At 45.9% G+C, this 25567-nt stretch overlaps 1 protein-coding gene across 1 annotated transcript in view; it reads left to right on the top strand.

Moving 5' to 3' along the window:
• The window catches only part of AHI1 (Abelson helper integration site 1), a gene marked incomplete at its 5' end in the record, with an annotated part of 647577 nt that overhangs the window by 107247 nt on the left and 514763 nt on the right, over positions 1-25567 (top strand). Inside the window, 2 exon segments of the mRNA XM_082249437.1 lie at positions 266-458; positions 22099-22194. Of these exon segments, the coding sequence (XP_082105563.1) occupies positions 266-458; positions 22099-22194 (289 nt within the window).

Genomic DNA, 25567 nt, shown 5'->3' with positions numbered 1-25567 from the left:
ACCACTGTTTTTTTAACCTAATGCATAGAATGCATTAAGATAAAAAAAACCTCCTGCCTTTACAATCCCTTTTTAAAATGTAAAATTTGCTGTGGTACTTTTATGTTTTATTAGCTGCTCAATAGGTACATTTAGAATCTTGGCATTTCTGTACATTTGCAAGTCAGATGAAGTATCCTGTATTTGCTGTGACCAAAAAAATCTTTAGCTCCGAAGCAGTAAATAAGGAATAAATTTCTTTTAAAAATGTCATTCTGTTTTGCAGTACTGAAGCAGCTTCACCATTGTACGACCAAGAAAGAGATGAATATATCCTCCCTATGTTTACACAACCGTATGACTTCAAGCAACTAAAGACTCCTGCTCCTGAATGGGATGAGCAAATCATATTTAATGAGCGGTTTACTCATTTTTTGCACATGAAGGAAGAGAGTCCAAATGTTATAATTTTCTTTGAGGTATTCACGATTTTTTCCAGTGCATGAGTTGTTTTTGTGTATAAAGATATGAGTTTGTTTTTTGGTGTTGTGAAAAGTGCTACGCCTTGCCACAAGTTTATGCAGAGGCGGGTTTTATTCAGTAAGAAGCTTTCATAGAGATTTCAACAGATGAACAAGTCCCTTAACTGAACCTAGAGCTGCAATTTAGTGTAAAGCCTGGTACACACAACGAGATTATCAGACAAATGATCGTCCGTTTTTTTTTTTTTTTGCATGCTAATCTCATATCAAAACTGAATTGTTTACTAAAGTTATGAAAATTCTAGTACAACCGAATAAAAATTCAGAAGTGATGTAACGTGTTGTAGTGTAATTGTATTGTATTTTCGAACGACCACTGTACTGAATAAATGAAAACTAGTACGATCTGGTATCGTACGAGAAAAATTTCCGTGCTTGTCTGATCGGATAATATCGGAGGAACTGTCATGATCAGCTCTCGAAAGCTGTGTAGCATACGATCTTTTTAAGGGTCTGTGTCAGTGGGCTTTGTTTGCTTCAAGAGGGTTTTGCATTCCTATACAAGTCATTTTAAATGCAATAGCAGCTTGAAGCAGGTCAAAAGGAGGTCAACTGTATGGCAGATGCACCTGTCCATACATTTTAATGGTCTCAGAAACATCTCAAACTGATGTCAATCTGAGGCGTTTGGCACAAACCAGAAGCCCGTTGACACAGGCACTAACCTTAATTATAGCCGGTGTTATCGACAGAAGACCTAATAGGACTTCTTGGGTATATAGATCCCTTTACTTCCTGCTGCTTAAAGTTAAATGTGTTTTATAGAAAAAGAATCACAATTCTCAAAGTAAACTTATGTCTTGAAGTCCAAGTTTGAGTATATTTGCCTTTCCTGGTTTCTGCTTCCCCCTATTACTACTGACCTTTAAACTTTTCTGTTTTCATTACATATCCCCATTATCACTGGGACTTTGTTTTTTTTTTTTTGTTTTTTTTATTTTATACAAAGCAGGCACAAAGCAGGCAGATCATGGCTGATGGGAGGGGTCAATAGGATGCTGCACATAGCTTCTTCGAAACATCATCCTCTCAAAAGCCCTTCGCCTTTATGCAAAGAAGTGGCTCCTTTGATGCAGTAAAGTGGTGCATGATAGAAAATTACGTTTCCTTTATGGTCATATGATGCAGGAAGTGATGGACTCAGAATGCATTTTCTCTATAGTTCATTGACGGACGCAGTCCTCTGATGCATATCAGTAGGGTTATACCGCCCCCTACAGGAGTAGGACACTAGGCAGAAAAAACTTCTGGCTATGCCTATGGGCAGTCCCTGGGGGTATACCCTCTCTCTTCCTGCATAGGATGTCAGTTTTAATCTGCCTAGTCAGGAGTAAGGACCTAGTTCCTTGCTGGGATCTTTGGTCCTGCCATAGAAGTATTTTCTCTTACGTCCTCCGACAGTCGCCGCCCCCTTCCAAGTCCTCACCAATGGGTATTGACCTTTGCTCCGTAGGAGTAGCTAGGCAACAAGAATTGTTAATACAAAAGCTTTTAGCATAGACACACCCCTAGGGGCTGTCCCCTCAGTCAATACCTCCCTGCACCAGCATTCCCAACTCAGTTTGCTCTTGCCTAGCTTAGGAGTAGCTGGCTTTCCTGTGCTGGGGCTCAGTCTCAGCCTTCTACCCTTTATTTGATTTTATTTCAAGTATTTTTCTCTTTTCTTTACTAGCTGTTATTTTGGCAGCCTTAGTTTAGGGATCTTCAAATGAAGAATCGTCATGCGGAGCTGGGTCTCGGACTGGCCGCCCTGGATCCCAGGGCTGAGAGCCAGATGGATCTCCAGCCTGCCATCGAGCGTTCAGCTTAGGTTTGCCCTGGCACATTGAACGACCCATCCCTGTTCGCTGCAGGGATGCTGCCTGTGAGGTGGCTACCTCACTGGACGCCATGCTGCGGTCTATGGCTGCGGTCCACAAGCGTCCTGGCTGCGGCACTCCCTGTCTGACTTGATAGCGGTTTGCCGCTGGAGACGGCTCCCCACGCCATCCGGTACGGTAAGCACCTTCTGTGTGGGGACCTTCTGTGTGGGTGTCAGTCTGTGGCTGTGTAGTACCCCCCATGTTTGTGTAACTGCGGGCTCCCTGTCAGATCCCTGTGTGGCTGCACTGCCTGTGGGCTGCGAGGGGGGGCCATTCTGCTCTGCTGTGAGTTATGCTCTGGGTGCAGTTTTGTGTGCAGACGTGTGTGTGCGGCGGTCGCTGCGGCGATCCGCCATTTTTTTCTTTGCCTGAATGCTGTGACCGGCCCTGTCCCTGTGCAGCGCCGTGTTTTGGCGCCATTCGCCGCCATTTTGGCGGGCGTTGCTCGTCAGAGCACATGTCGGCGCCATTTTACTGTAGCCTCCCCCCCCCCCCCCCAGCCGAGCGGCCATTTTGCCGGAGCCTTCATAGGCTATATCAGTCAGCCAGCATTGCATCACTTCCTCTTTCTCTGGGAACAGCGATCGGTGGCAGCAGTCTGTTGTGCTCTCTCCAGGTTTTTACCTTCTTGTCCTATCATTCCGTGTGCTCAGTGTTATCTACCCCTGCGGGGTCGGTGCATACAGTAGTGTGCGGTGGGCTACGCTCGCTGTGGTATTAAAGGGCCAGTACCTTTATTGCTTTTCTGTGCTGGGGCATGGATTCTCAGGATAGCAAGTTTCCCCCCGCCCTGGTGGGGGACCAGGGGGCTGCTGCACCCCCCGAGGGGGCCGATCTGACCGCTGTAGTGGCTTCTTTAGTGTCTCAGGTGCAGATGCTGATGGCTGAACGATCCTCAAAAAGGGCCAGGGTGTCCGTTTCCTCTGATTCAGAGGGCGATGTGGCTGCTGTGGCTGGCGTACCCTTCTCAGGGTCCCGCTCATCTTTGGACCTTCTGGGGTCTGAGGGGGAGGCAGAGGTGGAGGGGGTTGATGTTTCTCCCCCTGGCTCGCCTGAAGAGCTTGCACTCATGAATGAGCTGATTGCTTCCATAAAAGATACCTTGCACCTGGAGGATGAGCCTACTCCTCCTGCTAGGGTGTCCTCTTTTGGAACGCAGAGGACTCGCAAATCAGCGCAGGTTTTTCCCTGTCCTCCTGAATTTCACCATACGGTTAATGAACAGTGGCGCAATTTGAAGAAGCCCTTTACTGTGCCAAATAAGTTTAAACTGCTTTATCCGTTTGCTCCCTCCACCGACGAGCGTTGGTGTGTGGCGCCTCAGGTGGATCACGCGGTGGCCATTTTGAACAAGGCTACTGCGGTGCCTTCTGAGGATACCCCGGTTTTCCGGGACCCTATGGACAGGAGAATTGAGTCTCTTGCTCGTCATGCCTATATGGTGGCTGGTTCTATGCTGAAGCCTATTTTTGCTTCCATTATGGTGGCACAGGCTGTTGCAGATTGGACGAAGATGCTTAGGCGCACCTTGGTGGCTGATTCAGCTTCACCTACCACGTTGGCTATGGTGGACCAGATCCATCAGGGTGTCATGTACTTGTGTGATGCGGACTTGAATTTAGCTCCCTTGGCTGCGCGCCTGTCCAGCGTGGCGATACTGAACCGTCATCTGATTTGGCTGAAGAATTGGTCGGTCGACCAATCTTCTCGCAAGACACTGGCAGATTTTCCCTACGCGGGATCTCGCCTTTTTGGCGAGGCTTTGGATACTCTGATAAAAGGGGTTACGGGGGGCAAGAGTACTCTCCTGCCCCAGTCCCACAAGCATAAGTCCTTCCGTGGTAAACGGAATTCCTTGTCTAGGCCCTCTCAGGGGTCCTTTCGTGCCTTTCGGTCACAGTCCAAGGGCAAGCCCTTCAAAGGCCAAAGCTCTCAGAAGAAGCCGTGGGCGGGGAAGCAGAAGTCCGGCCAGTCCAGTTCAACTTCCCATACCACTTCCGCCTGAAGGGGCGCCCTCACCCGTTTCTGGGGTGGGGGGACGTCTGCGCGGTTTCCTACAACCTTGGCTGACCCGCATTCGGGACAGATGGGTTCAGGAAATCGTTCGATCTGGTTACAAGATCGAATTTCTCTCTCGGCCGGCGGGCAGATTTTTTCCCTCAAATCTTCAGCTGTCTCCGGAGCGCTTGCAGAATCTGCACCTTGCGGTGCGGGACCTGCGGGCCCAGTGGGTGGTGGTTCCGGTGCCTCATCGGGACAGATTTTGGGGGTTTTACTCCAATCTGTTCACTGTGCCCAGAAAGGAGGGCAAAGTGCGTCCGATTCTGGACCTGAAAGCTCTGAACTGCTTTGTGCGGGTGCGCAAGTTCCGCATGGAATCTCTGCGATCAGTGGTGGCTGCCCTGAGTCCGGGGGAATTCATGGCCTCCATCGATCTGAAGGATGCGTACCTACACATCCCCATTTTCGAGGGTCACCAGAGGTACCTTCGATTTGCCATTGCGGAGGATCACTACCAATTCGTGGCGTTACCTTTCGGTCTCGCTTCGGCTCCGTGGGTTTTTACCAAAGTGCTGGCGCCAGTTCTGGCCCTGTTGAGAGCACAGGGCATTGCTGTCTTGGGGTATCTGGACGATATCCTGATACGGTCAAACGCCAGTCAGAGCCTGGTGACCGACCTGTCCACCACGATGCGGACTCTGCAGGAGTTCGGTTGGACCATAAACATTCCGAAGTCGACTCTGTGTCCTTCGGTTCGTCTTCCCTATCTGGGAATGATTCTGGACTCTGTCCAAGCGAAGGTTTTCCTACCAGAAGACAAGCTTCGGACTCTTCAGAACGAGGTCAGGTCCCTCAGGGACAACCGACAATCGTGTCTCCGGACATGCATGAGATGTCTAGGTTTGATGGTCTTGGCTTTCGTGGCGATCCCCTTTGCCCAGTTTCACACGCGGAGTCTCCAAGCGGAGATTCTTGCCGAGTGGGACGGGCGGCCGCAATCCCTGGATCTGCGGATCTCATTGAGCCACAGCACCAGAAGGGATCTTCTGTGGTGGCTCCAGTCCCCGACGGTGTCGGGGGGCAAGTCTTTTCGTCCATTGTCGTGGACGGTGCTCACCACGGATGCCAGTCTGTCGGGCTGGGGTGGTGTTCTGGGCGTTCTGTCCGCCCAGGGAACTTGGTCGGGGGAGGAGTCCTCCCTTCCGATCAACATTCTGGAATTGAGGGCGGTAAAGCTTTGCCTTCTGAGATGGACGGACCGGCTTCGGGGCCGTCCAGTTCAGGTTCAGACGGACAATGCCACCGCGGTGGCCTACATCAACCACCAAGGGAGCACCAGGAGTGCCCGAGCGGCTCGGGAAGTAGCCGACATTCTGTCTTGGGCCGAGACGCACGTCCCGGCGATAACGGCAGTTCACATTCCGGGGGTGGAGAACTGGCAGGCGGATTATCTGAGTCGCCAGACCCTGGACCAGGGAGATTGGTCCCTTCACCCGGATGTCTTCCAGATGTTGTGCGCGAAGTGGGGGTCCCCAGATGTGGACCTGTTCGCGTCTTGTCTGAACAACAAGGTGGAAAGGTTCGTGGCAAGGACGCGCGACCCTCGGGCAGACGCCTCGGACGCGTTAGTGGTGCCCTGGCATCAGTATCGTCTGATGTATGCCTTTCCACCGATTCAACTGCTGTCCAGGCTTCTTCGCAGGTTAGCCTCGGAAACCGCACACAGTGATTCTGGTGCCACCGGACTGGCCTCGCCGGTCTTGGTACGCAGACCTCGTAAATCTGGCGGTCGACGCTCCGTGGCGTCTACCGCCTCGAGAAGACCTCCTGTCTCAAGGGCCGATATTCCATCCTGCTTTACAGTCGCTGGCTTTAACGGCCTGGCTGTTGAAAGCCAGGTCCTGAAGGATAGGGGTCTCTCCCCTGAGGTCATTCCACCTTTGATCAAGGCTAGAAAAGCCTGTTCGGGGAAAATTTACTACCGTACTTGGAAAGCGTATTTTGCTTGGTGTGAGTCCAGGGGGTATTCCCCTCGCTCATACTCGGTGTCAAGAGTGTTGGCTTTCCTTCAAACGGGTGTGGACCAGCGTTTGGCGTTGGCCACGATTAAGGGTCAGATTTCTGCGCTGGCCGTTCTCTTTCAACGCCCTGTGGCGTCTAATTCATTGGTTAGCACCTTTGTTCAGGGGGTGCGACATTTGGCCCCTCCTAGGAGGGAACCTTTGCCTCCATGGGACTTGAACTTAGTTCTGTCCGTGTTACAACAGGCTCCCTTTGAAAAGATCAGGGAGATCTCGTTGTCTCTGTTGTCCAAGAAGGTTGCCTTTTTGGTGACGATCACTTGGGCTCGCAGGGTGTCGGAGCTGGCAGCGTTGTCCTGCAACTCTCCCTACCTGGTGATCCACAAGGATAAGGTGGTCCTGCGACCTAACCCATCTTTTCTTCTGAAAAGGATCTCGGAATTTCACCTAAATGAAGACATTGTCTTGCCTTCGCTCTGCGTGAAACCTAAGCATCCGAAGGAGGTTACCTTACATTCCTTGGATGTTGTCCGGGCGATCAGGGTTTACCTGTCGTCCACTAAATCTTTTCGCAAGTCGGATTCCCTCTTTGTCCTTCCTGAGGGACCTCAGAAGGGCATGGCGGCGTCTGCTGCGACCATCGCCAAATGGATCAGACAGATCATTGAGCAAGCCTATGCCTTGAAGGGGAAGGTTCCTCCCTTCCCTGTGAAGGCGCACTCTACCAGATCTTTGAGTACGTCTTGGGCTTACCGTCATCAGGCTTCTGTGGCCCAGGTGTGTAAGGCGGCGACTTGGTCGTCCGTTCACACCTTCTCAAAATTCTATAAGGTGGATGTTCAGGCATCGGCTGATGCCTCCTTTGGCCGTAAAGTTCTCAGTGTGGCAGTTTCCTAGGGACCCTTGTTTTTGTGGGCCCTTGGTTGTTGGGGTGTTTTACCCCTGGGTTACTTGTTTTCCTGGGTTGTTGCTCCTGTTGAGCACGTTTTCCTGTTGCCCGGTTGGTTCTCTTACTGTGGTAAGGTTCCTTTCTCTGATGTGGGTACTGCGTTGCCTTTCTATGGTTGCGTCTCCCACCCCTCATGTCTACACTGCTTTGGGACGTCCCATTGGTGAGGACTTGGAAGGGGGCGGCGACTGTCGGAGGACGTAAGAAAACTGAATTTTTGTAAAATCTTACCGTAAAATTCCTTTCTCTGAGTCCTCCGACAGTCGCCGCCCCCCGCCCCTCTTTTGGGGTTTTTGTGTACTCTTACTGCTATGCTACCAAACTGAGTTGGGAATGCTGGTGCAGGGAGGTATTGACTGAGGGGACAGCCCCTAGGGGTGTGTCTATGCTAAAAGCTTTTGTATTAACAATTCTTGTTGCCTAGCTACTCCTACGGAGCGAAGGTCAATACCCATTGGTGAGGACTTGCAAGGGGGCGGCGACTGTCGGAGGACTCAGAGAAAGGAATTTTACGGTAAGATTTTACAAAAATTCTGTTTTTTTAACTAGCTTTTTTTTCTCCAGAATTTTTTCCTGTGATCTTCAAGCAACCATGACGGACTGGGCGATGGGCTGGATATCTAGATCCAGTGGTCACCCCAGTCTGGCCAGCGAGCGCGTGCAGGCCTTTGCTCCGCGCTGGGTCGGCTGTGACATAGTCCCACTGGACGGAGACTTGCCCCACGAGTTAAACGTCTCGCCAGGACGCCCATGTTGCAGCATTCCTATTTGGCCGACCGCCCCCACACTTCGGTGGAGAGGGGTCCTGTCAGGAGATGGCGCCCGCCTGTGTTCCAGGCACGGTGGGTAAGCCCCCCCCCCTCTTCCCTGGCAGATTTTGGGGTGGACGTGGGCTCCTCCCTGGGATGGTCGGACCCTCATTTGCAGGCCGCATGGGGGTCAGGGAGTGTGCCGTCTGCGGCGCTCGCTTGATTGTGCGGGGACGGGGGGCCTCGAGGGGTTGCTCCAGCTGTATGGGTTAGGAGGGGTGGCAGGGTGTCCCCCTGTGGGTCCTGGTTACCACTCTCCTGCCATTTTCCTGTAGCCTCGTCTGCTTTTATGACGGCAGCCATCTTGGTACACCCGTTTTTGGCCATTTTGCGGTGAAGTCTTTGCTGTCAAGGCAGGTGGGTGTGCCTAGAGGCTTTTTTTGGTGGGAGGAGCCCCTCCCTTCACCCCGGGCAGTTTCCTGGCTCACTTCCTTTTAATGAGCCACCGCTGACACGTGCATAACTTCCTTATCTGATTGCTGCTATCTGGGGACAGTGAGTCATTGGGGGCAAAATCTCTCTCTCTCTCTCTCTCTGGAGGTTCATAGCGCGTGCCTGACCTCCAGGGGGCGTTGTAGCGATGTGGGGACGCTCTTTTCATTAAAAAAAAAAGTTTGCTGGCAGGTTCTTTTAGTGCAACATGGACCCCTCAGACCATGTGCCCCCACCGGACCCCCTCACGGAGGTCCTGGAAGCATTTGTGTCCTGGGTGGAGGTGGCCTTTAGAGGGCGGGGTGCGAAGAAACGTCCCCCACCTACCTTCTCTGATGTCTCAGGATCTAAATCTGACTCAGCCACCGCAGACGTGGGTACCCCGGCCAGGTCTGGTACCCCGCGCCATGCCTCCTCTGATAGTGAGGATGAGATCTTTACTTCTACTGCTGCGCAAGATAAGGCCCTGGTGGACGCACTGGTTGTTTCTGTACGTAAAACCCTAAAATTGGAGGATGTGGCTGTCGTCGCTCAGGTTGTTTTTAGCACCCATAAGCCTTCCAGGGTGGAAACGTTTTTTTTTCCTTTTTTTTCCCCCCTATTTTTGCTGGCTTAGTCGCAGAAGAATGGGATCAGCCGAAACATTCCCCTGGGGTGTCTAGACGGTTTACAAGACGCTACCCCTTTGAGGAGTCTCTGGTGAAGAAGTGGTCAGTAGCAGCTAAAGTGGATCCCCCGGTCTCCAGGCATAACAAGGCTACCGTTATTCGGGTGGAAGATTCCCCGTCCATTAGGACCCAGAGGATAGGAAGGCGGAGGACGTGACCTGCAACATGTACTCTGAGGCCTGCCTTTACTGTGGCCCTTGTCACGCAAACGGTGACTGAATGGGCGAAGCTGCTAGGCCGTGATGTGGAGAACAAGCTTGGCCCTCCTGCCTTTAGAGAGCTGTTGAACCAGATGGTGCAGGGGCTGCAATTTGCTTGCGAATTCCGTGCTTGACACTGCTTCCCTATTGGGTCGCCTGTTGGTTTCGGCGGTGGTCATCAGGCGTATGCTCTGGCTGAAGTGTTTTTTCTGCAGGTCTGGCTTCTAAGAAGGCCTTGACAGAACTACCTTTTCAAGGAGACCGTCTGTTTGGGGCTACCCTGGACGACATTATTCAAGGTCTTACGGGGGTAAGAGTACTTTTCTTCCACAGGCTTCCAAGGGTAAGGACCCTCGGCGTAGACGGGGTCCGTCCTTTTCGGCTCACAGAAAATATTTTCGTTCCTCGGGGGAGGCCGATAAGGCAAAACCCTTCAAGGCTCCCTCGGGTGGTTCCAAGCGTCCCTGGTCTGGAAAACAGAATTCCGGTTTTTCTAGGCCTGCGGACAAGGCCCCCTCGGCCTGAAGGTGCACCTTCACCCATGACTGGGGTGGGGGGGCGCCTTTGTCGGTTCTTGGACTTGTGGCTGGTCCGGATCCCAAACAGGTGGTTGTGCAGTCTGGATACAAGATCGAGTTTCGATCCACTCTTCCTCCGGTCAGGTTTTTCCCTTCCAAGGTCTGCCTGTCCCCAGATCGCTTGCGAGCGCTCTATGGGGCGGTGCAGGACCTGCTACAGCAAGGTGTGATCGTGTCTGTTCCGCACGCGGAACGCTTTCACGGGTTTTATTCCAACCTGTTCATGGTTCTCAAGAAGGAGGGCAAGGTGCGTCCGATTCTAGACCTGAAGGCACTGAGAGTGTTTTCATGCGCGCTCAAAAGTTCAAGATGGCAACTATTCGCACGGTGGTGGCCTCCCTACATCAGGGGGATTTCCTGGCTTCAATAAACATCAAGGATGCCTACCTTCACATACCAATCTGTGCCACTCACCAACGGTTTCTCCGTTTTGCCGTGGGAGAGGATCACTATCGGTTTGTGGCGTTACCCTTTGGTCTCGCCTCCACTCCCCGGGTCTTCACAAAAGTGTTGGCCCCCGTCCTGGCGCTGTTACGGCAGCGGGAGATATAGGTTCTGGGCTACCTGGACGATCTGATTCTCCATGCAGAGTCCCCTGTGTTACTGATGCTAAACTTGGGGGTCACCATGAGAACTCTGGAGGAGTTCGGGTGGATTGTGAATCTTCAGAAGTCATCACATCCATGCAACTGTTCTATCTGGGTCTGACTTTGGACTCGTCCTCAGCCAGGGTGTTTCTTCCTCCAGAAAAACTCCAGAAGCTCCAGTCAGCGATTCAGCTGTTGATGTCCGCCGGCTGGTCGTCCCTTCAGACCTGTATGAGAGTGCTGGGACTGATGGTGTCCTCCTTCGAGGCGGTCCCTTTCGCTCAATTCCACAAGAGGGTTCTTTAAAGGGAAATTCTTCTCAAGTGGAACAAACACCCAAATTCTTCAGACCTTCTCTGGACCTTCGGATTCCCTGGTCTGGTGGCTACAGTCTCCGATGCTTCAGTCAGGAAAATCCTTTCTCCCTATATACTGGACAATTGTTACCACAATTCTGCGAGTGCGTAATATGCGAGTCTGAATATGAGTCTGTCCGGGTGGGGGGGAATCCTCAATCAGGACTCAGCTCAAGGAGTCTAGTCCCTGGAGGAATCTTGGTTGCTGATCAATGTCCTGGGGCTGAGAGCGATCCGGCTTTGCCTTGCGCACTGGACCGAACGTCTGGAGGGTTGTCCAGTGCGCATTCAATCAGACAATGCCACGGCGGTGGCTTATGTCAATCACCAAGGGGGCACTAAGAGTGTCCTGGTGGCCCTGGAAATAGCGGGAATTCTACGTTGGGCGGAGCTCCATGTTCCAGCTCTCTCCGCTGTCCACATTCCGGGAGTGAAAAATTGGCAGGCGGATTACCTCAGCCGCCAGGCCTTAGATGCAGGGGAGTGGTCCCTGCATCCGGAGGGGTTTCAGCAGTTGTGCCTTCGTTGGGGCACTCCGGACGTGGATCTGTTGGCGTCTCGAATCAACAGGAGGGTACAGAGGTTTGTGGCCCGCTCTCGGGACCCTCTTGCAGACACCGCAGGCCTTGTCCTGTCGTTCTCCTTACCTAGTGGTTCACAGGGATAAGGTGGTACTTCGGCCGGATCCCTCTTTCCTGCCGAAGGTGGTTTCCAGTTTTCACTTTGAGGACATCTTGTTACCTTCCCTGTGTCCTAAGCCTACACATCCTAAGGAAATTGCCCTCCATACCCTGGATGTTGTTTGGGCGATCAAGGTGTATTTGGGGTTGACTGCTTCTTTTCACAAGTCTGACTCGCTCTTTGTGCTCACGGATGGCCCAAAGAAAAGGCTGCCTGCATCTGCTGCGACTATTTCCAGATGGATCAGACAGACAGTGGTGCAGGCTTATTCTATTTAAGGGTCAGGTTCCACCCTTCCCTGTCATGGCGCATTCTACTCGGGCATCTGTGCTTCAGGTGTGCAAGGCGGGCGACCTGGTCTTCTGTTCACACCTTTAACCAAATGTTATAAGTTTTGCAGGCTGCTGTTTAGAGGGCCCCTTGGCCTTCCTTGAGGGTGTTTGTTTGGTTTTCAGGTGGATCTCATCTGGTTGTTCTGATGAGTCCTATGTTGCCTGATTGGCCATGTTGGCTTTGGGGACTGTTTCTGTGTTCTGCTGTTTCCACCCCTTATTCGGGTACTGCTTTGGGACATTTTCTGTTCTTTCACTGATTGAGCCATTGCTAAATCAGTGCTATTGTGTAACAACTGACAACTTTTATACATCTCCTGAACTTTATGTGGTTCTCATGCAAAACAAAACCGATGCCTATGGAACCGTAAAAAGGCTAACGGGCGCGACATGCCGCTAATGTTTGGCAAAAAGAAGCTAAAGACAGGAGAAATGGTTGCCTGGCAGAAAGGCAAAATGATGGCACGTCAACAGTGGGACAAAAAAGATGTGTGCCTAATGAGTACAGTGCATAATACCTCCACTGGTAAGGTGCGCATGAAAGGTGGGAAAGAAGTCATGAAGCCACAAGTAGTCATAGACTACAACAACACCATGGGAGGTGTCGACCGAGCCGACCAAGCAATGACATTCTACCCAGCAATAAGGAAACCGCAAAAGAAGTGCTATAGGAAGACCTTTAGACATCTTCTTGAGCAATTCTTGTGGAATGCCTGCATTCTGCTAAAAAAAAAGAGTGACAAGCCTGTGATTCATTCGGACTTCATTTGGAAAGTCACCAAACACCATCAATGTCTGGGAATAGATCTGGACATCGTGCTGTTGGCGTTGTCAACCCGGAACGCCGGACTGGTCATCACTTCATGGACTATATCCCACCAACTGAGAAAAAGTCAGCACCTACAAGGATGTGCGTGGTTTGTTGCTTGAAGAGAGATAACAGTGGAAGGAAAATAAGAAAGGAAACCAGATTCTATTGTCCTGATTGTGACGTTGGACTTTGAAGTCTCATCTTTCAAAAATCTTTCATACCCAAGATGTTTACTAAACCATTATTACAGTGACTTGTAATATCGCACCCCTTGTTTGTACATATTTCAGTGTTTTTAGTTTGATTATATTATTGAATAAAATGTATTAATATTATTATTATTATTATTATTATTATTATATTTTATGATTTTGTGTTTCGAACTTTATCATACCCGGGATGTCTACTAGACTCTTGGACAGATTTAAATGAGTTATTCCTAATAATTACAGGCCTAAAATAGAAAACAGATTTCCATGCAAAACAATGTACTGCTTGGAAATCAAAAATTCTGACATAATCAGACCGCCAGGGAGGTTAGGTCAATTCGGATAGAAGTCGCCTTGAAGTAATACAGGAAACCTTTCCAAAGTCAGAGCGACTTTAGTAGTGCTAATTTAGACGGCTCTCATTGACTAAAATGGGATTTCTCTTATCTTTTATACTCAGTTGTGACATGACAGTACTCGTATTGCAAGACCTCGCTTGTTTATCAAGTTAAAATGTATAAAATTTGCTCGTCTTGTAAAATACTCACAGACCAAGTTACCTTCAGTCCAAGGTTTTACTGTATTTCTAAAGGTGCTTTTGACATGAAATTTTAACCGCATGTTGGTAACAACCAAATCAATCCATACATACAAAGAAACCAAAACAAATACGTTCAGTTATGTCATTAAGTTATGATTGAAATGACACAGGGGGAAAAGTATTGAACACATGAAGAAAGGGAGGTCCAAAAAGGCATGGAAAGCCAAGACACCAGCTGAAATCTATCAGTAATTAGAAAGCAATCCTTGTCAGTGCAAATTAATATCAGCTGGTTTAATCTCAACTAAAAGGTGTCTCGTTACCAAGGTATCACACAAGAAACATCTCATGACCTTTGCAACCTTATTGTTGCAAAACATACTGATGGCATTGGTTACAGAAGGATTTCTAAAACCCTGAATGTTCAAGTGAGAACTGTTGGGGCTACCATCCGGAAGTGGAAAGAATATCATTTCACCATAACCTGGCCACAATCAGGTGCTCATCGCAAGATTTCTGACAGAGGAGTGAAAACATTTTAAGAAGAGTTGTCCAAGAGTCAAGGACCACTTGTGGAGAGCTTCAGAAAGACCTGGAATTAGCAGGTACAATGGTTTCAAAGAAAACCATAAGTAATGCACTCAACCGCCATGGCCTGTATGCACGCTCACCATGTAAGACTCCGTTGCTGAAGAAAAAGCATATTGAAGCTTATTTAAAATTTGCTGCACAACATTTAGACACGCCTGTTAAATACTGGGAGAATATAGTCTGGTCAGATGAGACCAAAATGTAACTCTTTTAATGCCATAATACATGTCATGTTTGGAGGTCAAATGGCACTGCACATCACCCCAAAAACACCATAGCAACAGTGAAGTTTGGAGGTGGGAACATCATGGTATAGGGCTGTTTTTCAGCATACGGTACTGGCAAACTTCATATCACTGAAGAAAAAATGGGGAAATGTACCAAGACATTCTTGATAACATCTGCTTCCATCTACCAGGATGATGAAGATGAAACGAGGCTGGACATTTCAGCAAGACAATGATCCCAAACACAAAGCCAGGGGAACTCTCAATTGGTTTCAAAGAAAGAAAATAAAGCTGCTAGAATGGCCCAACCAATCACCTGACTTAAATCCAATAGAAAATCTTTGGAAAGCACTAAAGATCAGAGTTCATAGAAAATGTCCACGGAACCTTCAAGATTTGAAGACTATGTTGAAGAATGGGCCAAAATCAATCAAATGGTTTCTTTGTATGTATGGATTGCATAGGTTGTTACCGACATGTGTTGAAAATTTCATGTCAATAGCACCTTTATAAATATATTTACCTATAAAAAATGGTGACGTGTTCAATACTTATTTTACCATATGTGTGTGTATATATTATATATATATATATATATATATATATATATATATATATATATATATATATATATATATATATATATTGTGAGGGATTAGCTCGGTGGTAGGCGTGGATGACCCCTTTGGGGGTGCGTTTTCACAGAGAGATAGCCGAGCAGAGGTTGAAAACAAGACTGATTTATTCATGCAATTTACTTCACACAATTGCAAGCGTCAAAACAGCCAAAATAAAATAAAAGACAAAATAAATCCTTGCCTCTGTGGGCGGCTACCTTCTCACGCTGGAACCTACCTAAGAGTCTGTCTCCAACCTACTGTTGGAGCAAACTTTCTTATCCTACAGCGGATACTCAACAGTCCATGTTTTATCTCTTCACACAGCACATGTTCATTTATAACAGATCCCTTTACTCTTCACACTCTTCACATGGAACATGTCCCTTTGTTTTCTTTCCACGTAGCAAAACAGTCCATGTCCTCACCTTTGAGACGTCTTCACACTTGGTTACCCTCCTTAGCTTCACATCGCTTTAGGGGGTCTTCTCTCATGCTCACCAGCTTGTCGGGAGGCACACATCCGACTGTCCCCCTCTCCCAGCCCACACGGCGACAGGCGGCAGCAGTCCTTCTCCCATGCCCACACGGCGTCGGGAGGTACACGTATGTCTGTCCTCCTCTTCCCAGCTCACACAGCGACAGGAGGCAGCAGTCTTTCTCCCATGCCCACACGGCGTCGGGAGGTACACGTATGTCTGTCCTCCTCTTCCCAGCTCACACAGCGACAGGAGGCAGCAATGCATAAACTTTCTTTGGACAAATTATAGAGGCCTTAATTTCCTCATTCCGAACAGCTGAAGGCCTTTCAACCTCCTTACACCTTCCTGCTGCCTTTGGCAGCCGACACCCTATAATAATTAGTGAACTTTTCAAAGCAGGTGGGAATGTGTCTCCTCTCAGTGACTACATTCCCAGATTTACCTGACTTCCTGTCACAATATATATATATATATATATATATATGTGTGTACATGTACATTATCTCACAAAAAGTGCGTACACCTCTCACATTTTTGTAAATATATTCTATTTTTTTTCATGTGACAACACAGAAGAAATTACACTTTTTGCTTCAATGTAAAGTAGGGAGTTTACAGCTTGTAGAACAGTGCAAATTTGCTACCCTCTCAAAATAACTCCGCACACAGCCACTAATGTCTAAACCGCTGGCAACAAAAGTGAGTACATCCCTAAGTGAAAATGTCCAAATTGAGCCCAATTAGCCATTTTCCCTCCCTGGTGTCATGTGACTCATTAGTGTTACAAGGTCTCAGGTGTGAATGTAGAGCAGGTGTGTTAAATTTGGTGTTGTCGCTCTCACTCTCTCATACTGGTCACTGGAAGTTCAACACGGCACCACATGGCAAATAACTCTCTGAGGATCTGAAAAAAAGAATTCTTGCTCTACATAAAGATGGCCTAGGCTATAAGAAGATTGCCAAGACCCTGAAACTGAGCGGCATCACAGTGGCCAAGACCATATACAGTGGGGATCGAAAGTTTGGGCACCCCAGGTAAAAATTTGTATTGATGTGCATAAAGAAGCCAAGGAAAGATGGAAAAATCTCCAAAAGGCATCAAATTACAGATTAGACATTCTTATAATATGTCAACAAAAGTTAGATTTTATTTCCATCATTTACACTTTCAAAATAACAGAAAAAAAAATGGCGTCTGCAAAAGTTTGGGCACCCTGCAGAGTTAATATCTTGTACTGCCCCCTTTGGCAAGTATCACAGCTTTTAAACACTTTTTGTAGCCAGCCTGGACAGGTTCCACTCAGAACAGGCCTCGCCATGATCAACCAAAGAAGAGTGCACATGCTCAGCGTCATATCCAGAGGTTGTCTATGGGAAATAGACGTACGAGTGCTGCAAAGGTTGAAGGGGTGGGGGGTCAGCCTGTCAGTGCTCAGACCTTACGCGGCACACTGCATCAAATTGGTCTCCATGGCTGTCGTCCCAGAAGGAAGCCTCTTCTAAAGATGATGCACAAGAAAGTCCGCAAACCGTTTGCTGAAGACATGCAGACTAAGGACATGGATTACTGGAATCCTGTCCTGTGGTCTGATGATACCAAGATAAACTTATTTGGTTCAGATGGCGTCAAGGGTGTAAGGCGGCAACCAGGTGAGGAGTACAAAGACAAGTGTGTCTTGCCTACATTCAAGCATGGTGGTGGGAGTATCAGTATCCTGGTCTGGAGCTGCATGAGTGCTGCCCGCACTGGAGAGCTTCAGTTCATTGAAGGAACCATGAATGCCAACATGTACTGTGACATACTGAAGCAGAGCATAATCCCCTCCCTTTGGAGACTGGGCCGCAGGGCAGTATTCCAACAGAACGACCCCAAACACACCTCCAAGACGACCACTGCCTTGCTAAAGAAGCTCAGGGTAAAGGTGATGGACTGGCCAAGCATGTCTCCAGACCTATACCCTATTAAACATCTGTGGGGCATTCTCATACGGAAGATGAAGAAGCTCAAGCTCTCTAACATCCACCAGCTCTGTGATGTTGTCATGCAGGAGTGGAATAGGGCACCAGTGGCAACATGTGAAGCTCTGGTGAACTCCATGCCCAAGAGGGTTAAGGCATTGCTGGAAAATAAGGGTGGCCACACAAACTATTGACACGTTGGGCCCAATTTGGAAATTTTAACCTAGGGGTTTACTCACTTTTGTTGCCAGCGGTTTAGACAGGCTGTGTGTTGAGTTATTTTGAGGGGACAGCAAATTTACCCTGTTATACAAGCTGTGCACTCACTACTTTACATTGTAGCAAAGTGTCATTTCTTCAGTGTTGTCACATGAAAAGGTGTAATAAATTATTTACAAAAATGTAGTGGGTGTACTCAGTTTTGTGAGATTGTGTGTGTGTGTGTGTGTGTGTGTGTGTGTGTGTGTGTGTGTGTATATATATAATCTACTGTACAGGACACTGGGAATGTGGGAATGTGTCCTGAACAGCAGGTTTATTTCCCTAATATTTGAATATTTTGAGTTGTGGTCTCTTTTAAGATGGTTGAGTACCCATGCAAGGGAAGGGGGTTCCATGTAGTCCATTTGGAAAGAGAGGACTGATTGCCAGTACTCTTTGAATTTATAACTTCTTTTTAGGGACCTGGAACTGTGGAGGTTTAGTTTTGGGAGAGAAGTACCTCCAGATCCTGACGACAAGGACTTTGGGTCCTGAAGGGGTTAAACCGCAGCAAAGGGAGTCTTGAAAGGCAGCAGAAAGGGATCAGCACCTGTGTAACTGAGTGGAGTGGAGTGGAGTGGTTTACAGGTTGTGCGCAAGGTTATCCCTCTGGCAACAGAGACGCTTGTTACTGAACCCCTGCGGCCTTGCCCAGCACCCTACTACATGGAGGAGCCCTGACCCATTATGGGACTGAGCGACTGGTGGTGAGCCTGTGGTGTGCTTCCATTTGTACCAGAACTGCACACTTTTTTTTGCTTTACTTTTGGCTGAAGTTCTTTGAGTTTATTTGTTTTGGAGATTCCAATAAAAGGTGGTATGCTCGGCAGGCTGATATTCTTGGGTTATGTTCTATCTATCAAGTTTTTATTTAGTTAAATGAACAATAAGAGTACTGGTCTATATGCTTACCACATTCAGGGACCCAAAGAGGCAAATCATTTTTTGACAAGGTCCTATATTGACTCCATTCCTCTAATTTCAGCAACCTCTCAGGCATTCTACAAGCTGCCTATCTAAGGCAGGTTTCACTGCAGTTATGTCTGATTTATTTTGGAAACTCTCTGCCTTTCTGGAACATTTGGGCTCCAGTGCCCAAAAGCACTTTTCTGTCTATCCACCACCTAAATCTATTCAGGAGTAAGACCCTAATCCTCCTATCTTTGAGGAAGATATTGAGAGAGATGAGGTGGACACAGGAGAGGGTCCTGCAGAGGAATTTCTGCCTTTTGCATTTTATTAGACACAAGCTAAAACTTCACGCCATATGCTTTCTACTGTGAGCTCAGTTAATTATTGCAAACTAGCCTTTGCTTAACAGCACCAGCACCACAGGCTTCTATGGGCTCTAAATGGCTGAAGAAGTCAAAAGGCTTTTCCTCTGCATAAACGGGTTAATTGTGTATTGGGTGAGGATTGGCCAAATTCTGACAAGGAAATCTTTCCTCCAAACTCTTTGCAGAGTTATCTCCTATTAATAAGGAGTTTATGAAAAAATGGTTGGTCCCGGTTAGTGAAACCTGCCATTTCTGCTCTCAAGAAGCATCTCTTTTAGGACTCTGTTGATTGGATATTTTGAAACCCTATTAAAGGCATCCTTTGCTCTCCCTGATCCTGCCTTGCAGTCAGCCATTGCAGCTATGTTCTTATTGCCAGAGTGTTGCTAACTGGATTAGACAAGAGAATAGAGAATATGATTCTGTGTTTGAGGACCCTGTTCTCCTAGAACAATTGCAGCTCTTCATTGCTGATATTTTGTGTTGATGCTCTGGAGAATGTACGTTGCCAGGTCTCTAGGATGACTCTAATGTGAAAATGTAAAGTGAATTTTGTGGTTAAAGGCTTGGCCTGCTGAGCCTGCTTGTAAAGGACCACTTTTATGCATGCCTTTCAAGAAGAGTTTTCCTGTTCCACATTTTAATGGATCACAGTCGCAGTTGCCTTGACAAAGATGGACTGCAGTTTAATGAAACGTTGAACAGAATAAACTGCTCTTGTTTGGAAACCTACTAATGCTGAGTGCCTCTGTTTTCTGTTTATCTGCTATTTTGTGTCTCTATCTAGCCTTTTATGCTACCATAGTAGTACTATAAAATGACAGGGGAAACCTATAAGTGACTGGCTGACTGTCATTTAAAGCTTAAGGCCCCTTTCACACTAATGCGACGCAATTTTACCGCGATTTTGCCGCGATTTCGCGGCGCGATTTTTTGCCGCGATTTTGCCGCGATTTTGAGAGCAATGGCAAGTCTATATGCCTCAAAACGCATTAAAATCATGGAAAAGTAGTGCAGGAACTACTTTGAAGTCGGTGCGACTTCAAAACGCACTAATATGAATGGGGCTCATTGAAAATAATGGGAAACGACTTGTCATGCGATTTTGCGGTCCAAAATCGCGGGACAAGTCGCACTAGTGTGAATGGGGCCTTACTCCCTTTTTGTTGAGAAAAAAAACATTCCCCTCTGGGTGATCGATGTACATTGCAGGGATTTTTACAAACTTTGTTGCAGATTCCTACCTTTTTGTTATTCTGAAGAAATCATTGTTCCTCTGTGCTGAGTGGGTCAAATGGGAGTGGTTTCATAATTATCTGTCAGCTGTTGCAGCTGCAGGGCTCTAATGAGGAAAGCTGCTGGGCCTGCATCCCTTTAGACGTGTTCCTATTGGGAGTATCCCACCAAAAATGACATTTTTGTTGTAGGGGATGCCAGAAATCTGACTTGTATCTTAGGCAGACTTCTGGGAAAAATCGGTGAGCCAATCACACAAGCAGGAAATTATGTTTCTGGGGTGTGGTCAGTAGACATTCTGTGTACAGAGCAGCTCCAGGTAGCCATATTGCATTGCACTTTCAGAAAATTACAACAGCTACAGATTGAAAAGGAAAGGTCATTTTTATTAACATTCAATTACAATATGATTTGCAATTGTATACGCTATATTGTTTTTTTCTTTATTTGCTGATTTTATTTCCCCCACGAAAGGAGTTACTTTAAGCATTTTATAATATTGTAAGTGATTTTAAATTCACCTCTTAAAAGTCATACAGCTTCCAGGGTAATATGCACATATGAAAGAGATGGAAATGTGTGTGTCGGCCCCCTTGAACTTTTCAACATTTTGCCACATTTCAGGCTTCAAACATAAAGATATAAAACTGTAATTTTTTGTGAAGAATCAACAACAAGTGGGACACAATCATGAAGTGGAACGAAATTTATTGGATATTTCAAACTTTTTTAACAAATAAAAAACTGAAAAATTGGGCGTGCAAAATTATTCAGCCCCCCTTAAGTTAATACTTTGTAGCGCCACCTTTTGCTGCGATTACAGCTGTAAGTCGCTTGGGGTATGTCTCTATCAGTTTTTCACATCGAGAGACTGAAACTTGCCACTCTTCCATAAAGGCCAGATTTGTGCAGTTCATCCAGAGTGATCATGGGCCTCTTGGCTGCATCTCTGATCAGTCTTCTCCTTGTATGAGCTGAAAGTTTAGAGGGACGGCCAGGTCTTCGTAGATTTGCAGTGGTCTGATACTCCTTCCATTTCAATATTATCGCTTGCACAGTGCTCCTTGGGATGTTTAAAGCTTGGGAAATCTTTTTGTATCCAAATCCGGCTTTAAAGTTCTCCACAACAGTATCTCGGACCTTCCTGGTGTGTTCCTTGTTCTTCATGATGCTCTCTGCGCTTTAAACGGACCTCTGAGACTATCACAGTGCAGGTGCATTTATACGGAGACTTGATTACACACAGGTGGATTCTATTTATCATCATTAGTCATTTAGGTCAACATTGGATCATTCAGAGATCCTCACTGAACTTCTGGAGAGAGATTGCTGCACTGAAAGTAAAGGGGCTGAATAATTTTGCACGCCCAATTTTTCAGTTTTTTATTTGTTAACAAAGTTTGAAATATCTAATAAATTTCGTTCCACTTCATTATTGTGTCCCACTTGTTGTTGATTCTTCACAAAAAATTACAGTTTTATATCTTTATGTTTGAAGCCTGAAATGTGGCAAAATTTCGCAAAGTTCAAGGGGGCCGAATACTTTGGCAAGGCACTGTATATGATGCGAGGCTTTACTTATATTCTGAGTGGTAATGGAAGGAGTTGAGTAAGATTGTATATAGGAGGTAGCATAACTTAAAATTACCACTGTAGACACACTAAAACCTTTATAATAGAGAAGAAAACGCGGGTAGTGTCAATCATCACTACCAACCATGTTTGGTAGTATATTACTAATTGCAAAATGATAGGTGTACTTCAATTAAACCAAACAGGGAAGTTTTGTTTAGGATTTTGTAAATTCAGCATATTTTCATAAGTTAAATTATTTTTTAAAATGTTTTGATGCATATCTCTTTTCTGAATTTCAAAAAAATTTGTTTCCAGATTCTTGATGTAGCCAGTGAAGATGGTACAGTCACAAATTCTGATTTTCATGTAAAAGAGAGAGGATTCCATAAGATTGCATGGGCTTTTTTAAAGGTATTGCTTTGTCTTTTTTTCCGGCATATGATATGCATTGTTGCTGTAACAGTTAATTTAGAAGTTGTCATCACATAATCTATATTCATACATTAGATTAATACACCTGGCCAAAAAAACTTCAAAAACATGTTTTGCTACTGTTCTCTGTTACAATAATTTGTGCTGACAGGTGATCACCATGTTGAATTATTTTATTCAACTGCCTGCTTGATAGTTTCTGTGTGAAAGAACACATACCTAACAAACTATAAAGGGGGATGTTTATAAAGTAGCAGTATGAACATACAGTACTTCTTCTAAACCACTTTAGACCCAGGCCCATTCTGATATATATATATAAGAACCCTCAGATATTATATACAGTAGAAGATAAAAGAATGTGGAGAACAACGGTGTAGTTACAGATTATGGATCACGCTGGAATAAATTAAGACATCTTGGGGAGGAACGTTGGCTGGTCCTGATGTTGACCCAAAGGCTGACAAAAATTTCAGGAAACGGGCCTAACCTTGTAGTAAAATGGGCAACCACCCTTCAAGATATGTTGGTACATAGGGGCTTTTATTTTTTTTTTGTTGTATTTACTATCTCTTGGTTTTATGAACTCTCCTTCTGCCATGTTCAAATGCAACCATTGCAATATACAGTATGCAGCTATGTTGAGAAAACTAGTCATTCATAAATTGCTCTACTTCTTTAGTGCTGTGTATGATCAGGTCTCGCAGCACAAAAATGCACATAGGTAATAGGAAACATAATCAAGTGCCTTAAAAAGAGAACCCTTTTGTGATCTTTTAGGTAAAAAGGGAAAAAAAAACCCTTGGCAGAACACTTTCAACAATATCATGACTCTTCTGTACAAGATTTGTGAGTCTCTAGTATTTATCACCTTAACCTACCTGCATGAAGAGATCATAATACCTTCCTCCTAAAGGAGTCAAGATGGATTGGATCTATAACCTCAGTACACTGACCCCTCTTAACTTGAATAATGAACTACAATTGTAGCCATTTCTTTAATTATGGGCTGTGTTTAGTGTACCATTACATATATCACATATGTTAACAAGGTGCTGAGTGCTAATATAGCAATGAACCACGTGGGTGATAAAGTGCTTTTGAATAATGGATATGGCGCCTGTGGATTTCCACAGATAGCGCCGCTGCTTACCGCACACGTAAGGCAGATGACTCAGCTGTTCCCCGGTCACTAGAACATAAAAGAAGCCTCCATTGCGTAGTATATAGTAGTTGGATTAAGAGCAAGTAGCATCCACTCACATTTAGGGAGTTCACTATCAGCATAGGTGTTCGCCGCGATGCTTCCGCGTTCCAACGGCTCAAACCACCGTTACCGGAAGTGACGTATTGACGTAACAAACCACAGCCTACGCGTTTCGTCATACGACGTCATCTGGAGCGTGCCATCTAACGCTACTCCCGGTCCTTTTATAGGCTGGGCTGCCGCCATTTATGTACACCCACTGAGAGTCACACACGGCGGCCATCTTGGTGCACCTGCCACGTAAAACTCCAGTGTAGTACAGCCTAATCAAATATTTACTCATCATGTGAACTCCCTATTTGCTGTGTTCGCTGTACATACAATACAAACATATTTATTACATATTAAAAAAGTACGGTCAAACACTTAATAATTAATTTGTTTAAAAACTTTTAATACAATGTGGTGCAATATTGGTGTGGAACAGTGATGTGCCCGATGCAATCGGGAGTGATGTGCCCGATGCAATCGGGGGTGCTCCGATATTTAAGTGCTGCATAATAAGATAAATAAAGTGATCCAGTGGTGTGTTAAAAATTCTGCATGTTTATTAGTGAAGGGCCCACTTTTTCATGCAATTAGTGCTTATATCAAAAAAGTGCCCATACATGTAACGATGAAATCGGTGAAAAAATCTTTTGTTGAAAAAATTCTTTAAAATTCAAGGACCTCTGAAGACATGTTTCCAAGGTAAAAACAATTTAAAATTATTAATTGACGAGTTTATGCAACCTTGGAAGCCATTGTAGAGTCTCTTCAACCTAAGGTTATATACTGAAAGTCCCATACTTCTACTGAGTATTATATGGATTTATGTTGTCCTTAGACTGATGAAAGTCAAAAAAGTCAAAGGTATATTAAATATTAGATGTTAAGAGATAAGTTAATTAGTTTAAAATATATATGCCTCCAGGTAAGAAAGGAGGAAAAACGAGGAAAAATTGAGGGCAAAATACCAATGGTATGGGATAGACTTTGAGGACTGGAAAAACGGCAATTGTCCAGTGTAGGCTCAACGTAGGCCTTGGGTATTAACCCAAAGCCAAATAGTAAGGCAAAAAGGGGTGTTACCAGCTTGAATGCAATAAAATTGTGAACATATAAAATATATATAAAATACATAAAATATGTGTAAAATCATTCCTTATACTGGTAAAAAGAGGGGGTAAAAAGAGTAAAAAAGGAGTAAAAAATCTCTTTTAAAAATCTGTGATGAAACAATTCAGATCAATGTCTATATTCAAACCTTTTGGTTGGAGGGTCTGCATTAAATATATCCACTTTGTTTCGTTCCTAGACACATTTACTCTTTTGTTGCTACCTCTCCAATCATTCTTTATCTTATCAATTGCATAGAAAACCATGCCTGTGGGATCCTGAGAATGATATTGCTTAAAATGCCTTGGCAGACTATGTTTGTCGAATCCTTTCCGGATGTTTTTTACATGTTCTCTAATACGGACGAACAAAGGTCTGGTGGTGCGGCCTACATATTGTAGCTTGCATGGACATTCGACTACGTAGGTTACATGGGTACTTGTACATGTTATTGTTTCTTTAATCTCGTTTTCATGCAGAAGTGGGAGGAGGAACAAGTGTTCAGTGTACCCAGGAACAATCTCAAATATTACCGTCGGTACATCGACGACATTATTATCGTCTGGAGAGGAAATGCGAAGTCCTTACAAGAATTTTTTGATGAGATCAACACCAACATATATGACATCACCTTCTCAGGAGATTTTCATTTTGAACATATCGCTTTTCTGGATCTGGAATTATCCAAGAAGGAAGGAAAACTAATTAGCAAGACATTTTTCAAAAAAAAACGATAGGAATGGGTACATTCCCAAAAGCAGTTGCCACCACCCCAAGTGGCTAGGTAACATCCCTAAAGGCCAGCTGATGAGGATTAAGAGAAATTGTAGTGACCCTAGGGATTTCGAAACGCAAGCCCAGATATTAATTGACAGGTTTGTGGAGAAGGGATACAAACGAGGGGAACTCACCAAAATCAAGAAAATGGTAGAGAACATGAAAAGAGAAGACCTAATAAGTGACTCATCAAGCAGAGGAAATAAGAAT

Source organism: Pelophylax lessonae (genome assembly GCF_965119305.1).
Source record: "Pelophylax lessonae genome assembly, chromosome: 3".
Taxonomy (NCBI): domain Eukaryota; kingdom Metazoa; phylum Chordata; class Amphibia; order Anura; family Ranidae; genus Pelophylax; species Pelophylax lessonae.
This window is presented reverse-complemented; position numbering and strand designations above follow the sequence as displayed.